General features: G+C 39.9%; 1 protein-coding gene across 1 annotated transcript; it reads right to left on the minus strand.

Moving 5' to 3' along the window:
* Positions 1-506: 506 nt before the first annotated feature.
* LOC147325970 (uncharacterized) lies at positions 507-10,283 on the minus strand. The gene is made up of 3 exons (XM_086300778.1): positions 9,603-10,283; positions 3,779-3,919; positions 507-1,232 (listed from the first exon to the last, which is right to left on the minus strand). Exons 1-3 carry the CDS (start codon positions 9,670-9,672, stop codon positions 1,045-1,047), a joined length of 399 nt encoding a protein of 132 aa, XP_086156904.1. The 5' UTR covers positions 9,673-10,283; the 3' UTR covers positions 507-1,044.
* Positions 10,284-17,373: the final 7,090 nt, after the last annotated feature.

Below are 17,373 nucleotides of genomic sequence, written 5' to 3' on the forward strand. Positions count from 1 at the left end.
TCAAGCACTTTTTTTGCTATGCGTAAGTGCTTCTGTCTAACATTCTGACACATTCACACTCTGATGGATGCATCAGAGAGCAAGTTGTGGTTCGTCTCTTGCCCAAGGATATTTGGCATGCAGACTGGAGGGATCAAACCACCAAACTTCCCATTAGTAAATGACCTGCTCTACCTCCTTTTTTGCTCTTTTAATTTTTGCTCTGATTATTCTGATCAGCACAATGGTGCAGTGGATGGCACTGTGGCATCACAGCAAGAAGGTCCTGCGTTTGAATCCAGCAGCTGACTTGGGCCTTTCAGTGAGGAGTTTGCATGTTCTCACCTTGCTTCCGTGGGTTCTCTTTGGGTACGTCGACTTCCTCCCACAGTCCAAAGACAGGGTGAATGTAACAAGTAGAAGAAAATGATTTGACGCAAGTTCAGACTATATACACAAAAATAAACTACCAAAGTTCAAACCCATTTTCTTTTGAAAAATATCAAACATTTTAATATGTTTTCCACAATATTACATGCTGTCACTGAACAATATTTTTTTTTTACAAACATAGACAGAAGAACCACATGCAGTGTGCGTTCCCAACTAATAATAACATTATAAAACAATTCAATATGAATAGCCTGTGAGTTCACAGAGGACACCACACAAAAATGTTATCTTAAAAATGATAGTGAACACTTTAACCAAGGAAGGAAATGACTGTCTTCCTGTACAAGTGAATTCAACTGAAGTCAGTGTGTTACTGCTTTGCTCATACAAAGTGTCATTACTCACTTCCATAATATTCCATACTTTAAGGTTCAGTAAGTGGATGTGGACATAAATTCACTGATGGCTGCAAGCTGCTTCACCATTATTTTTTATTTACAAGGTTATTTTTGCCACCCCTCTGACTGTAAGTCCAAGCAATGTGAACACCACAATTTAAAGGTGCATACCAATAAAGCCATACTGAGCAAAAATCCCCCAATTCAGTCATACACATGAGCAGCTATGAAAAGAGGCCACTGATTTTATGTTTCTCTTGAGAGTTATTTCACATCACAACCACATCCTTAGCAGTAAGAGGGTGAGCAGTGCACAGATATAGTGGAGTGTGCTGGGATGCCAGAAGGGGGTGCTGTTACATAGGTCTGAGCCACAACAGTGGATTCGCACCCCTGGCAGTTCTTGTTGCTGGCAGTGTCTGGATGTAGCGCAACCACTTGTCAGGACGATACCCAGGGCCGCTGCAGGGACAGAAGGGAGAGACAGTCAGTCAGTCAGTCAGTCAGATAAGAGTGATTAGCTGGTGTTTGGCTCAGCAGGAAAAAAAGCAAAAGTAAGCATTAAATACTGCAAGTGTATAATGAGGAAGACATTTAGAGATCTCCACGGGATATGCCTACACAGCTGAGAAAGAGTACATTTTGTAGTCGTGAATAAAAACATCATCACAGTTTGGAATCTGGCATATATGTGGTGTATTATTTGATAATAACTAAGAAAAGACTTATGTTCTTAAATATGCACAAATACTCCAAGATGTTTGCCCCAAAATTCTGACTATAACTAATTTAATAGCGTTACACAATTAAAATGTAAAATGTTACATTTGATGGAATCTGGTCAAGTGAAATTTACTTGACTCGTATTACATTGTCATGGTTCCTGGGTCGACGATCCAGTGCTTTGAGATTTGTGGAGTCAAGATTTATTTTGAGGATTTAAGAAGTGATTTAAGTTAGAGGTCTATATTATTTCTTCCTTTCTTTTGTTTCCCAGCACTTTTGAGTTTTGTTATGTTTCTAGTTCTGTTCCTTGGTTGATGTTAGTAGCCTACCTCTGTGTGTCTCTGTCTGGTCTCCCTCTTTACTTGTGTCAAGTTAGTCTTTCATCCCAGTTAGTCACGTCTCTGTGTTTGTTTACCTGTGTCAAGTTTGTATGTCTTTGTCTCTGTCTCATTGTTATGTTTCCTGTTTTATTTTGACAGTCCCTCGTTTTGCTTCCTCCTATCTCAGATTCAGTTCAGCTGTGTCACCTGGTGTCTCCACTTTGCCTTATTACTGCCTGTGTGTACTTAAGTGCTCCGTTTTCATCATTTCCCTATCTTGTTGTTGTCAGTCCTCTGCATTTTGGTCTGTTCCCAGCCTACCGCACAGCTACCCTTTGGCATATATTCAGTTTATACCAAGCACATTTTCCTTAAAGATTAAATATTTGAACGAATAAGCCTTTGATTCAAGATTCAAGATTCAAGGTTCTTTATTCGTCACATGCATAGTTATACAAGTATAACATGCAGTGAAATGTAACCACATGCAGTGAAATGTAACCTAAATGTAACTGAAATTTTATATATTTCAGTTTCATTTTACTCAAAGTGTTTGCTTTATCTATTTTGAAGGTGAAAAAAATTCCTTCTTGAAAGCGTCAAACAAAAAATTGTAAGCTGTCAGGATTTTTGTTACTTGTAATCTGCTCAGGGACATTTTTTTTGGTATGCACCTCAACCACTTTGCCTTGAGGGTCCCAAAGGTTTTTTTTTTTTAGGCATTTTATATATGTTTTTAATTCAAAATGTATTGATGCATATTTTTAGTTTGCTAGTTCTTCTGATCAGCAATGCATTTTCAGCATTTCTTTGATTTCCTCACTCATCACCTTCTTGATTAGCACCAGTCAACATCTCTTAAAAGACAAACAGCAAACTAACTTCCCCAGATGGCGAAGCAGTTGTTATTTATCTAAACGCAAACAGAGTGATCACGTCGGAGATCAGTCGGGGCAGCATGAAAAGATTAACCTGGCTAATAGTCAATCTGCTGTTTATATGAAATACTTTAAATACTAAAACATGCTTCAACTAGGGGTTAACTGTCTTTGCATATGTTGAATGCTAATTAATAACAAGCATTACGGTGTCTCCTGAAAGTTGTGGCTTACAGTAAGTGAGCACTATCAAATTTTGGCAACGATGATGTTTTTTAACAGTTAAATTACCTCAGCACTCATTTTAATATCACACAATAACAATATTGGATATTTTCCTCTTCTTTATTTCTGTTATAACTCAGAGGAAGGAACACCGAACTTGTTGGGGGTTAAGGGCAGATGTCTTGGGGATATGAGGATAAAGGGCACCAAAAAATCTAAGACTCTTACAGAACGTCAGGAGCATCTGTTTGATTTGCTTTGGACGGGGTCACAGGAAGATTAGCAGCCTGTCCAGCCCCAGTTTACTACCAAGACACAGCTACAAGATTCTGACAAAATGCCTGTCATACTGTGTCTGTCAGGCTGTTATCAGAGCTTGTCTGAGCTTGCTGTTTCTCTGAGCCAATGGAAAAAGGTGCCTCATCAGGCTTTTGGGTAGGAGAGGTTTCTTCAGATGTCAAGCAAAAAACAAAAAATCAAAAACGGAACAAAACAAAAAAGGTCTGAATTGCCCACACTTCTACGAATGTATCCATTTTACCATCAACACCCAGTTTGCCTTAAAATGAAACAATGAATGAGTTACAATTTGGTCAGCAAAGCACACTACAGCAGAGTTATGTAACTATCCTCTGCGCTGGGACAAGTCAAATATTCACATCAGCGAACAAAGAACATTTACATGAAAGTATGATTAAAAACGATTACGCCAATGTCCAGCGGTACGCCAGAGTCAATTCGTCATGATTTTATAATCTGCTACCCCATAAATATTCTCCAAAGAAATATCACGCACAAGCGCATTAACTCACTGTGTTAAAGGATAAAGAGAAAAGGAAGATAATCATTAAGCACTCACTGCTCTCTGTCTTGATGCAGAAACGATGTTTGAAGCCTTTGTGAGAGTGGGGGCAGGTGATGACCTCTGGGTTGGAGCAGCCCACGTCAACATACCTCTGGCCCTGGATGATGTTACAGCCATAGCACTGCAGACTATGGACTGCAAGGAAAGCATAGAACAATAAATACAGTGTTTGAGTGCTTTACTAGTACTGAGATCATGGGGAAAATGTACTGATAGAAGAGCTATTATTATGGAATTAAATTGCTTAGATGATGGAAGAGCGTATTAGTCTTATCAGCTCACACATATTGTGTGTGTGGCATCCAGAGAACCCAGTGTTTTTACTGGTAGACCTACTTAGCACCATCACCATATGCTCTTATTGTTGTTTTTGTGGTTTCAAAATGTCACTTATATATAAAAAGGAAGATGTGAATAGATTTGAAAATAATATGCTTATCTGTCTAAATTATACTCCTGTACTGTACTGTGTGGAAAACAGTACAGAAGTGGAAGAAAGGTGGACAGTATTACTTTTCATGGTAGTTACATGCATTTGTCAACCCTTTGATTATCATAACACAGTTTCATCCCTGAGAGAATTCAGATTTATGAATGTCTGACACATTTAACTTTGCTCTTGGTGCATGACGTCATTGGATTTCTTGGCTTCCTGTTGTTTACTAATCTATTATAAACTAAGTCCGCTGAGTTGGTTTGAATATTAGCTAAACATAACTGCCAGGCCTTTTTATTTTAAAGGCTGTTCGATCCTGAATGCATAAGCCACCTTCAGTGTTAGCAGTGGTGATATTTTTACTTTAACTAGCATCCAAATCTACACAAGTGACATCTTCACTGACTCTGATTTGTATGTTCTATCTTTATGGGAGTTGTAATGATGCATTTGCATTCATTTAAACTGAAAATGAGCAAAATTTAAACCAATTCTTCACTTCAAGCACTAGCTAACGTGTTATTTCATGAGATGCATGCGACCAAGATTCCTACGTAACGCTTGTGATCTCTTAGTCAAGTTTACCATTCAACTGACTAAAAGTAGCGGAAGTTATAACAAAGAAGGCATGGGGTAAAAACATGGCATGGGGTAAAACAACATTAGGTTGTGCTATTTATTTTGCATTTTTAACTGACACATAAGAATGAGAGATTTATCAGTAAACATAATCAGCTTTCAGAATGAGTTCACATACTAAAGGGTGGAGCTGGTGGGTGGGGCTCACTGAAGTGTAACAAATAGCAAGGCCCTTTAGTTTGACACACACAGAAGTTACATCCAGTAACCTTTTGTGGGAACATTTCTCCACAGTTGTTGCTCCCACACTGAGACATTTTAATAATTAATTGTACTTTATCCATGATTAATAAGAAATTATTTTTTACAGCTATTGCAGTTTTTTTTTTTTAATCAACTGAGGGTTATATAAAAAATGCTCTGGCCCCACCACCACTTATGTTACTAAAAGAGAAGCTGCCACTGATTTTATCGAGCTTGTCCAGGATTCTGCTGCAAGGATATTAATGAAAATCAATAACAGGGAGCACATCAGTCCAGTCATAGCAAAGCCACACTGACTCCCAGTATCCTATGGAGCTGATTTTAGAATACTCGTACTTGTATGTAAAATCTTTAATGGTCTTGGATCATCTTACATGTCTGACACTTTATGTCCCAACTTGCCCTCCTAGATCCTCCTCTGTTAAATTGTTAGGTATCCAACTCTTCAAAGAGAAAAGTTTAAGCCCTAAACTCTTGATCAGCCTACCTCAAAATACAGGGAGTGCAGAATTATTAGGCAAGTTGTATTTTTGAGGAATAATTTTATTATTGAACAACAACCATGTTCTCAATGAACCCAAAAAACTCATTAATATCAAAGCTGAATGTTTTTGGAAGTAGTTTTTAGTTTGTGTTTAGTTTTAGCTATTTTAGGGGGATATCTGTGTGTGCAGGTGACTATTACTGTGCATAATTATTAGGCAACTTAACAAAAAACAAATATATACCCATTTCAATTATTTATTTTTACCAGTGAAACCAATATAACATCTCCACATTCACAAATATACATTTCTGACATTCAAAAACAAAACAAAAACAAATCAGCGACCAATATAGCCACCTTTCTTTGCAAGGACACTCAAAAGCCTGCCATCCATGGATTCTGTCAGTGTTTTGATCTGTTCACCATCAACATTGCGTGCAGCAGCAACCACAGCCTCCCAGACACTGTTCAGAGAGGTGTACTGTTTTCCCTCCTTGTAAATCTCACATTTGATGATGGACCACAGGTTCTCAATGGGGTTCAGATCAGGTGAACAAGGAGGCCATGTCATTAGTTTTTCTTCTTTTATACCCTTTCTTGCCAGCCACGCTGTGGAGTACTTGGACGCGTGTGATGGAGCATTGTCCTGCATGGAAATCATGTTTTTCTTGAAGGATGCAGACTTCTTCCTGTACCACTGCTTGAAGAAGGTGTCTTCCAGAAACTGGCAGTAGGACTGGGAGTTGAGCTTGACTCCATCCTCAACCCGAAAAGGCCCCACAAGCTCATCTTTGATGATACCAGCCCAAACCAGTACTCCACCTCCACCTTGCTGGCGTCTGAGTCGGACTGGAGCTCTCTGCCCTTTACCAATCCAGCCACCGGCCCATCCATCTGGCCCATCAAGACTCACTCTCATTTCATCAGTCCATAAAACCTTAGAAAAACCAGTCTTGAGATATTTCTTGGCCCAGTCTTGACGTTTCAGCTTGTGTGTCTTGTTCAGTGGTGGTCGTCTTTCAGCCTTTCTTACCTTGGCCATGTCTCTGAGTATTGCACACCTTGTGCTTTTGGGCACTCCAGTGATGTTGCAGCTCTGAAATATGGCCAAACTGGTGGCAAGTGGCATCTTGGCAGCTGCACGCTTGACTTTTCTCAGTTCATGGGCAGTTATTTGGCGCCTTGGTTTTTCCACACGCTTCTTGCGACCCTGTTGACTATTTTGAATGAAACGCTTGATTGTTCGATGATCACGCTTCAGAAGCTTTGCAATTTTGAGACTGCTGCATCCCTCTGCAAGATATCTCACTATTTTTGACTTTTCTGAGCCTTGTCAAGTCCTTCTTTTGACCCATTTTGCCAAAGGAAAGGACGTTGCCTAATAATTATGCACACCTGATATAGGGTGTTGATGTCATTAGACCACACCCCTTCTCATTACAGAGATGCACATCACCTAATATGCTTAATTGGTAGTAGGCTTTCGAGCCTATACAGCTTGGAGTAAGACAACATGCATGAAGAGGATGATGTGGACAAAATACTCATTTGCCTAATAATTCTGCACTCCCTGTATTAGGGAGACAAACTCTGGATATTTTCAAGAAAATCTTCTAAACACACCTTTTTAAATCTGGCATTTAACAACAGCTTCCTCTTAATAATAATACCACTCCACAGCCATGCCTTCAGTAATCTGGCAGATACAGAGTTTTTTTTCCTCTCCACAGTTTTCATATCTTATTGGCCCTTTACTTCCAAGTTTGAATCTTTTTCACATTTCTCTGTTTTATGGGATTTCATGTATTATTTATTTTTTATATATGGACTGTTTAAATAATAGTGTGTGTGTGTGTGTGTCTGTGGGTTGGGGGCATGTTTATATTTATGACGGGTTGTTTATTTGTTAAAATGTCTTTTTTAATATTTAGACAGAGCCACCTATTTTTCTTGCATGTTTTTTATGCCTGTGAAGCCCTTTGGATTTCCATGTGTAATATTGGGCCATACAAATACATTTCAGTTGAACTGATTGCAATAGAGTGGAATTTATAGAAGTATTTCTTTGAATAAATAAAGCTCCTCAACCAATTCTTTCATCTTTAACATCCTCCCTTTCCCGTGTAATTGTCTCTCATCAGAAATGCCTAACTCTTCTAAGAAAGTGAGGCTAAGCCTAACCAGAACAAATCCACCAGAGCTTAAAGGGATTGCCCATGAATTCAGACCCCTCACATACCTGCGCCTGACCTCCCAAATCCTGTACACACAAGATGGAAGATCAGCTTTGGCTGAAACCAATCCTCTCTCTTTATCTGTGCAGCCCTGTGGACTCAGAGTGGGCAGAGAGCGGACGCCAGCCTCTTGCTGCCCTGTGCCGTTAAATAGCCCTCCAAAAGCTCTCATGGAGCTTTCAGGAGTAAACTAATCCCAGGCAAATGCTCTTACAAAAATCACTTTAGAAATCTGCTGGAATCAATGTAAAGCCTCGCAGGGACACAGAGCATGTGCCAGTCTGTAGGGGATGTGTCATATTCCCCTGTTGGTGGTAGTGAAAGCTCACATAAATACTGCAGTATTTCATTAGAGTGAAGTAATGGCTGTGGAAATGAAAGCAATGAAATAGTCATTTACATCTGGCAAATAACCTGATTTAACTGTCCAATGTGCTGAGATGTTACACACAGCTCTCATGAAACATTAAAAAGCTGCCCTATATGAGCATTTGTCAGCATAATGAGGCCATATTAGAACGACATTCAGCTCCCACGATACGGTGCAGTTTATTATATGAGTATACACACGCTCCTCTCCCAGTATGCATTGCAAATGCTGATTAACTCTGAATCTTTTGTGACCCGAATCCAATTTTATTCATTCATTAGTTTCAAGCACATGCAAGCACCACATTTGTTATCTGTCATCATGTAAAAACTCAGCCATGTTGTTGCCATAGTATTACTATGAGCTTCATGGATTTTATATAAGAATTAGTTTAATAAGAAAGAGACACAGGGATTAAAAGCAGTAGAGACTATTGCCTCTCTGTCTCATTATGTGGAGTTGTTTTTTTTCCCTTTCTCAGCAGCTCTGAGATAAAGGAGTGCTCAAAATGATCTTTTAATGCACTGTAAACACATTAAAAAGAACTAAGTGAAGGATGATGGCTATAGTCAAGCATTATAATACACAATAGGTGATAAATGGTGTGCTTTTGTGGTTTTATATTCCAGAAATGCTATCATTTATAAGTGGAAGTGTGCATATGCAGTTGTTTTGACATATCTGTGCATTTCACGGATGCCAATATTGATAAACAACAACTCAATAATCTGCACAGGAGGTGAATTCAACCCTGCGTCTGAAGTTGATAGCGGCATATGTCTTACTTGGATAAAACAAAGCAAAACGATGTCTCAGAGCGCTACACTTTCTGTTTGCCTGGCAGTCACTGACACAAAGGTTCTTGCCAAACTGAGTCAGGTCAATTGCTATTGCTCTACAGGGAAATTCATTTAGCCTTTTATGGATGTTACCTATTGTTTGGAGGCATAGATTTTAACTCCCAGGTCAATTACGAGCAGAACAAATTTATATTAACTGGAATCAGCTCGAAACACACTTGTTCACCATATTAATGTGATGTGCTCTGCTTTCGGTCTAAATTTTGATCGAGCTGTTTTATTATTATTGCTGTTTGTGTTATTTTAATGTTTTGCAGATGCACAAAATTAATATTAACAATACTTTTGCTGTATTTATTAAATCCTGCAGTATATATAGAGGATTTTTTCTATCACTGGCAATCATGTCTTTAATTACTTTGAATGGAATAGACTGTTTTAAGTGAAGATTATTGTATCTGGGCTATTACTAGGACTTAGGGCATGCCCCCCCCCCCCCCCCCCCCCAACCACACACACACACAAACACACACCTCCACCCCCACCTCTATCTCAACCCACAGACACAAACACACATTGCTCATTTGGTCCTTTTCTCTAAAAGACCCACAACACATAGTTTCATACCAAAGAATACATCCTACCTACCTCGTGCAAAGCAGAGTGTCCAAACCAATATAAATCCAAACCCATACACCAGCCAGGTATGTAAAGTCATGGATGCAGCACAGTAGTGACAGTCAGTGGTCTGCGCTGGAGGACAGCTAGGCACAGATTTTCCCTGCTCTCATCTAATACTCCACCAAACCAGGCACAAAGAGAAATCTAGCAAAGATCCCACTTTCCAAACACGGAGCAGCCCAGCTGTCTCTCTCCACCCCTGCCTCAGCGAAGCTCGCGCAGCGTGTGAGCGAACTGCCAGTGAGAGTCCAGTGAGAAAGGGAGCCAACCATCCAGGGAGTCAAGTCAGCTCAGCAGCCAGTCAGGCAAAGAGACGAAGGAGAGGAAGATGATTGAATGAATTAGCTAGACAGACCAGTGCCTCCCTCAGCGAGCGCCTCGTGTCCTGAGAAGCAGGAGCTGGCAAAAGTTTGAGCACAAAACAGAAAAAAACATCTCATCTCTCTTGTCAGCTCCTGAAGAAAACAAATGAGAACACAGATGAACAGTGAAGCAACGAGTGTGGTCCTTTTCCAGTTGGGTCAAGCACATCAGTCAGGATTAATTCCTGATTGATAATCCATTGCTCCTAATAATAGCTCTATCACAATGTGTTAAAAGCCCAGCAGCTAAATGGGATGGCACGCAGGGGTCCTGGGTTGATGTGTGTCTAAGTGTGCATGTGTGTGTCTCTCAGAGAGGGAACAATGCCAGAGGACTTGCAAACACACTTTCCCAATTGGGCAGGTTATCTGAGCTTGGTGTATCACTGCACTTGCACACTGTGGAGAAATTTCTATCTAATCAAGAATTAAAGACTAAATCCTTTCTTAGAGACTGTAATACCAGCGGATAAGGCAGGCTTTGTGGTAAGCCCTCATTCCCTCCCCACCCAAAGCTACATATGGTCTGGCCTGATAGATGGCTGCCAATGATTGCTATCATTCATATTAAGACATATTGACAGGGTCAAAACCAGATTTTGCCACATATGTTTGTATGTTTTCAACACAGATGAATGCAGATACGGAATAATTTCATTAGAGAGCATATTTAGAAATTAAATAGATAATCATATCCTGCAGTTCTTATCTCTTGTTTTGTGTTACACTTGCGCGCACGTGCCTGTTGTTATTAGTGCAGCAGCGTGTCAGTTGTCTCACTTTTTTGTGTTTTTATCCATGAGTCATTGTTTGTGAGAGTGTGAGAGAACGACAAACAGAGCAAGGACAAAAGAAGTGAAAGCAGTGTCTTAGTGAGGTAGAAAGGTTTATGTGGACAGTTGTTGTGGGCCTAAGGAGAATATATCCATGTGGGGAGAGAATACACATTATTCAGCTAACTGTGGAAGTAATACTGCCCATGCTTGCACACATGGAAACACAGCTCAGCGTGCCACAGTTCTGATTCGTCATGGTCAGGGCTGATGAATCTGTAATGTGAAATTTTCTTCCACGTCTTACCAAAGCAAATAAAAGAGCAGTGCTTGTGAAAGTCCCCATGCTGATGTGCACATGCCGTTTTAGTCACAACCTTTTTCTTCTCTCACCATCTCACAGCTCTTATTCATTTACATTCTGCTGAGCTGCTTGAGTCTTTGAGTGATAAAGCCATGAAAAAGAGAGTGAGAGAAGGATCGACTCCAAGGGGGGAAGAGGAGGTCCAGCAGTACAATGATGAAAGTAAGTCTTTCCCAAGCCGCTTCTGATACACAATAGCTGCTTAAAATACCCTTGAAGTCCCTGCCGGTGGCTAGTTTAGAGTGACAGTGACAAGAATAGGGAAGGCTACATGGCTTTAAATTCTTGATGAAATTGCAATTAAGACACCAGAGGAAGAACTGAGCCCGAGGCTGTGCAAGCAGCAACTTAAACACACATTGTGGAGGAGATGAAACTGAAAATGCCCATTAAGTCCTAACCACAGCCTTGTGGGTTCTCTGCTGTGTTAATGAGCAGTAATCCAGTGTTTGATCACATTGCTTCACAACATGTAAGGACACTCTGGGGGAGCTTATGCAGAGCAAAATCAAAACAAAAACTTTAGAAGCTGCATGAGAAGCAGTGAGGTCTGAGGTCGTCTCAGGAACCACCAGTTTGCCTGGTTGTAGAAATACTCGCAGGTCTCTTTTACTCCCCTTTAGGGAGCGTTTTTGCACATTTGTCACATGTCTTAAGATTATTGGTTTAATGCTGGCACAAGCTGTAAGATTAACCATGGGAGCCCAGAAGGGGAAGCTGCCTTTTAGTACCCACAATACATATGTAATTGAAAGTTTGACCAAATGTACATACCTCTGCAGTTTTACACTGAAGGCAGTGAAAAGCCGGATTCTCCTTATACAGCAAAGGAGATCTCTAAGAAAAAGGCTTAGAATCAGCTCGAGGTACGTAAGTGCTTCTGCGTTTTGATTTATTGCTCTGAAACAGCTCACATCGTTCTTATGGATTTATGTGCATTTCCTCTTGAGTCCTTGCAGTTACAATGAAACATTTTCCCTGTTTCTCATGAAATAGTACTTCATGCATGTGCTGTAATGTATAAAAAGCATGCTTCCAAAAGTTGCAGAATTAAAAGGTATATCTAAATAAAAAAGTTTGCAGAGACAAAATATCAGAGGTTTGGATTTGAAAGTTGACACAGGGGCATGTTTACCACCACGTTGCATCACTTCTTCTTTTACCAACACTAAGCGTTTGAGAAGTGAGGAGGCCAATTACTGTATTTTCTAAAATGTTTTTCCCCACATTTATTCATGAGGTAAGATTTCAGCTGCTAAGAGTTCAGGGCTTCCTGTGTCAACTTCGCTGTGTCAGAATAAATCAGATGTTCTGAATGGTCAGCAGGCAGCTCAGTTTAGCAGCTAGAATCCTTAAAGACATTTTGGAATAAGCAATGACTTCATGTTCTCTAAGGCACCTTCATAGCATTCCAGACACTGGTTTACACTGTGCTCTGGTAATAAGCCAGACAATCCTTCTCCCATTTGGCTCAGTGGATGCCACATCCCCATTTCTAATTTCTTTTTAAATTTCTTGATCTGTTAGACCGCCGAACCCTTTTCCATTTTCCCTCAGTCCTTAAATGAGCAGCATTTCCGGATCTTGCTTGTATTTGTTTTTTGTATTCGTTGTCGCATGGTAACCTAATGGTTTTCAGAAGTGCTTCTGAGCAGTGAATTACACCACAGAGTCAGTCTGCTTTTCTAAATCCCCAAAACGCCAAATCCCAAATTCTCAACATCCTAAACTTTTTTTTTCTTAATTGTCACTGATTTGGCATCAGTTTCCAACCTAGACACATTTCCCAGGCCCCACTGAGAATTTTTACTAAACTCTAAAGACATTAACAGTCACCAGAACACATTCTTCACAGTGATTCACCACCGGAGGCAGATGTTAAAACACGTTTCCAGAAAATGAAATCATCAAAACTCTCAACACAATCGGAAAAGAGTTCACCACTTTGTCAAAACTCCACACTTCTACACTTCTCTTGCAAAATGAAACACAGCACTTAAAACCACGCTCTCTCATCTGAAAAACAACTCCTTCCACTAAAACATTCTATGTACACACAGTACTACATCACCTATTTTAAGTAGTAAATAGCAAAACTAATCATTTCTCTTACATAATGCATTGGCAATATGAGAAATACTATAAAGAAAAACCAGTGTGCAGATGCAAAAGGTAACAAAGGCACTACAAAAAAAAAGTAAATTTGCCTTCTGCTCTCTGGGGGGCCTCCTCTTAACCTTCCCCTGTGTTCTTGCTGCACCATCGTCTTGCCTAACGCCTGTACAAGTCAGTTGAAGTTACTTGAGGGCTGTTTCATACTCTGATGCAGGATTAAATTGTTATTCCAGTTGAGTTATCAATACAAAGTGTGCTAAATGCTTAAATGATGCAATTTGTGTTGAGAGATTTCCAAAACTGTGATTTCAAATTACATTTAAATGAGCCAGATGGAACTGTGCTCAGAGTTTAGCAGTTTGGAGTCACGTTGTTGACACACAAGCTTCATGATATTAGAAATGTCTGCAAATTTCTATTTTTTTGGGTTAAATAATGAGGAAAACTGTAAACACAGCATGAGACGTATAGTTAGTCCTATGAGCTATATCGTACACGTAAAGCATAAACGCTTATCATATCGTTTGTTCTTTGTTTTAGTTTCTTTTGTGAATAAAACAAGTAGGACACATTGAATAACCTACCTCAGTAGAGATCCTCTGTTGCTGCCATAATCTTGGCTATTTACTGTATAGTCATGTTGCAGGAGATCCAGGAAGAGGGGGGGGGGGGGGGGGGGGGGGTTGCGTTCAATCCCTGTGTGCTACATATTTGGCAACTTGTGTAGAATTGCAAGACAGCCTCAGGAGGCTGGAAAAACCCTCCCATACAATTTTCTGATGTAGCATGTAATGAAGCCTCAGTAGAGTCATTACTTTGTGTCTTGTGCATGATGGCGCTGTATGGTTTCAAGCATAAATAAAACTGTTTTGATCCGATTGTGAGATACTGCCACAAGAGAACGAAGTTTAGTGAGAGTTCTGAGAAAAGAGTGAGCGCTTCCAAGAACTGTAATGCAAACACAAGCTTAGTTTTGGGCCTTGATCCTTGCATAAAGAGCTTTCTCTCTGGATTCCCTGAATCTTTTAATAATATTACAGTAGATGATGACATGACTAAATTCTTTGCAATCCTACGTTCAGAAAAGTCATTCTTAAATTGGTGAACCTTTTATCTTCTCTGTCTTTTACAAAGTGGCGAGCCCATGCCCATTTTTACATCTGATAGGATCAGTTTCTCCGACACGCTTTTTTAAAAACACCTAACCTAACCTAAAGAGCTTTTTATTACGTGAATACACAGCATTCCATACTTCTGAAAACATGCTGCTAGTGACAAATTCAAAGTTAAGACATATTATTAAAAAACAGGACAAATATAAAAGTTCCATTTCAACATTTCAATGTGTCTGTGTTTTATTTTCAGTTGAATTTGATCAAATACCACAAAACTTTTCAACAGTCAAAATCACCTATTGATAGTTGGCCTCAGAGGTTACAACGTCGATCATGATGGGTTAAGTCGGGGTCCAGAGAAATCACCAGGTTAACATACTTGTAAGTCTACTTGAGCATGTGAGTGCTGCTCCTCTGAGCGTCTTATCAGCCTGTGGCACTAAGCGTGGCAGGGTCCAGTCAGTGGCCAGATATTTTGTGCATGGCTGCTCTGTCTTCTTGCCCAGGAGCTTGGGGGGGTGGGGGTGGCAGTTAAAGCCCAGGGGCCTCTCACCATCTGCTGCTCTCACTAGGGGTGGGACAATTACACTCACTGTGCAGAACATCCTCTCTGCTCGGGCTCTGAGACTTTTATCTACCTCACCAGGTTATTCACATCAGCATGATTCACTCTGCCTGTTGGCATATTGAGCAGAACGTATAAATAAGGACTACAGAGTTAAATAAATATACAACTTAAATAGACGTCCAAATGTTTCAGGCGTTCTTCATATTTTCCAAACTGCTGTACTTGACTGATTTTAAAATTATGGAATTGTAAGTTTTCTTTAAGGGCTGAAAGAGTTTGCTGTAATAATAATAATAATAATATAAAAAATGCATCTTTTTAGGTCATCACTCAGTGTAATTCTTGCATTTGACAACTTGGATAGAATTTTCTTTCATGAAACAAAAATCCAAAGCAGATATTTCCTCCCATACGGCCATTTAAAACTATCTGAGGAGCTGTTATCAGATTTCCGAGATTAATGTGCCCCTTGGATGTACAGCGTCTGGCATGAAAAATCAAACCAGTGTTTGAAGGCTTGCTGCAGGGATTTGAACGCCTGATATGCTACAGTGCATCAGTTGCAACACTAATTGGATGTTTGGACTATTTTTAAAAGGTCCACTGAACCCACGGCCAGCTTTTTGAAGAGTGCTGTGATAAATTATTGAGTCGACACAGATATGGAAGAATATTTCACTTCTACCCCCATTTAAAAGCTAAGCTTTACGAACCATAAGCTCAATAATCTCTTAATTTAAACATTCCCCTCAATCTCCAAGGCTTAGAGGCAGCATCTGCCACATACAGAAACATCTTTAGAAAAATCCAACCTGACACATGTTGACATCTGTTTCCCTAATGACTTTCATTCAGCGTTCACTCGCTCACAGACTGAATGGCAGACTAGTGTATTTGTGCACTCACTAAAACACACACTGCAGAGTTTTTAGAGGTTTTAGCTTCTATGCAAGTCTCCTACAACCAAAAATACATTTGCATTTTAAAGATCTTATGATCACACTTAGAGAAAGATGGGTTGTTCTGCAGCCATGTCCCAAATTGGAAAATTAAAACATGCTACTGTAGCTTTGTTTTTTTCCCCTCTGTAGCCCAAGATGCACATCAACAAAAACATTAAAAGCCCTGCCTGATGAATAATAAATAACCCCAGAAAAGAAACTGCCAGAGTCACATGATGTGGAGATGAAGGAGTTATTCAGGAGGGCTCTGCAAAGTAGGAAAACTGAGAGTTAAGACACTGCCAAGAGCTTTGGAGGCTGACCCGAAGGCATGCTGATGCCAAAATCCCGGTTTTATTTGAATGCTTAGTTGAAACCACCACAACTTTCCCGCTGCTGCCAGCTTCATATCTTAATCCCCCCAGGCTTTATCACTTAAATCACCCATAAGGACAAAAGCGGAATCCTATCCTGGCGACTCGCTGCACCTATTGCCTGTGTGTAAGCCCTCTCAGCTCCCTGAACAGATTTGGGTGCAGGCCACCAAAGTCAGGCTATGTCTGTGTGTGTGGAGGGGGAATATGAATGGCATTAGCTCCAGGCTGTTGCCATGGTGTTGACTTATTTACTGTACGTCAGCCCACTGACTTCAAGCAGCACAGTACATATTTTTTTTTGGCTGTCAGTGTCAGTGTTATCATCCAAAGGACACATTTCCACTGGGTGATTTAAAAAATTCAACTGTGGCTGGCTGTGAACAAGTGAAGTTTATGAGCAGGGGCACAATGTGCTCTGAGCTGGAGATACACCTACCCAACAGAAAACGCGTTGTTAGTTTTAATTCATGATATACTTATAATAAAAAGAGTTCCCTTGAGAGGGAAACAAAAAAGTAGTTCATCAAAAAGGTGTGAAAAAGCACAAGGGAGTGATTGTGAACGGACAGCACGGCTACACCATGACAGTTGGGGGGTGGGGAGGTGATATCTTGGGCAGCTGTTTTCTTGAGCAACACGACGACTTGCATTTTAATGAAACCACAAAGGACATTTTATTTTGTGCAAAAATCAATACATGGATGAGTGGATTACAAGAGACTACCAGAGGCAAATATTGCCAAAATGTCTTATGTGAAACCATTTTAGCATAAAATGAAATAAGACCACAAGACAAAAAATAAAAAAAGCTCAGATTTGATCCTAATATTTGATCCCTTCATTTATCCGGTTGTGTAAGATTTGAATTTGAATTTCAAAGATTTGTTCTGTATATCTTTGACACTGCGCATTTAAAGAGTAGAGGGAGCACTCTGTTTAGTAATACCATCAATGATAGTGTGATAACGAATGATAAAATACTTTTTTTCTGCTTAATGTGCTCATAAGGTGGCATTTAAAAGGAATAATCCTAAATTTAGCACTGCAAGTAATTAACAAGGAAACTTTGAGATTCTGTCCCCCAAGCCTGTGTTTGTGCCAGCAACTAAAACTGTTTTTTTGG

Source organism: Aulonocara sp. 'chitande type north' Nkhata Bay, linkage group LG7 (genome assembly GCF_057382095.1).
Source record: "Aulonocara sp. 'chitande type north' Nkhata Bay isolate Kocher_YH1m ecotype deep benthic linkage group LG7, A_spYH_male_GT1.1, whole genome shotgun sequence".
In the NCBI taxonomy this organism is placed as follows: Eukaryota; Metazoa; Chordata; class Actinopteri; order Cichliformes; family Cichlidae; genus Aulonocara; species Aulonocara sp. 'chitande type north' Nkhata Bay.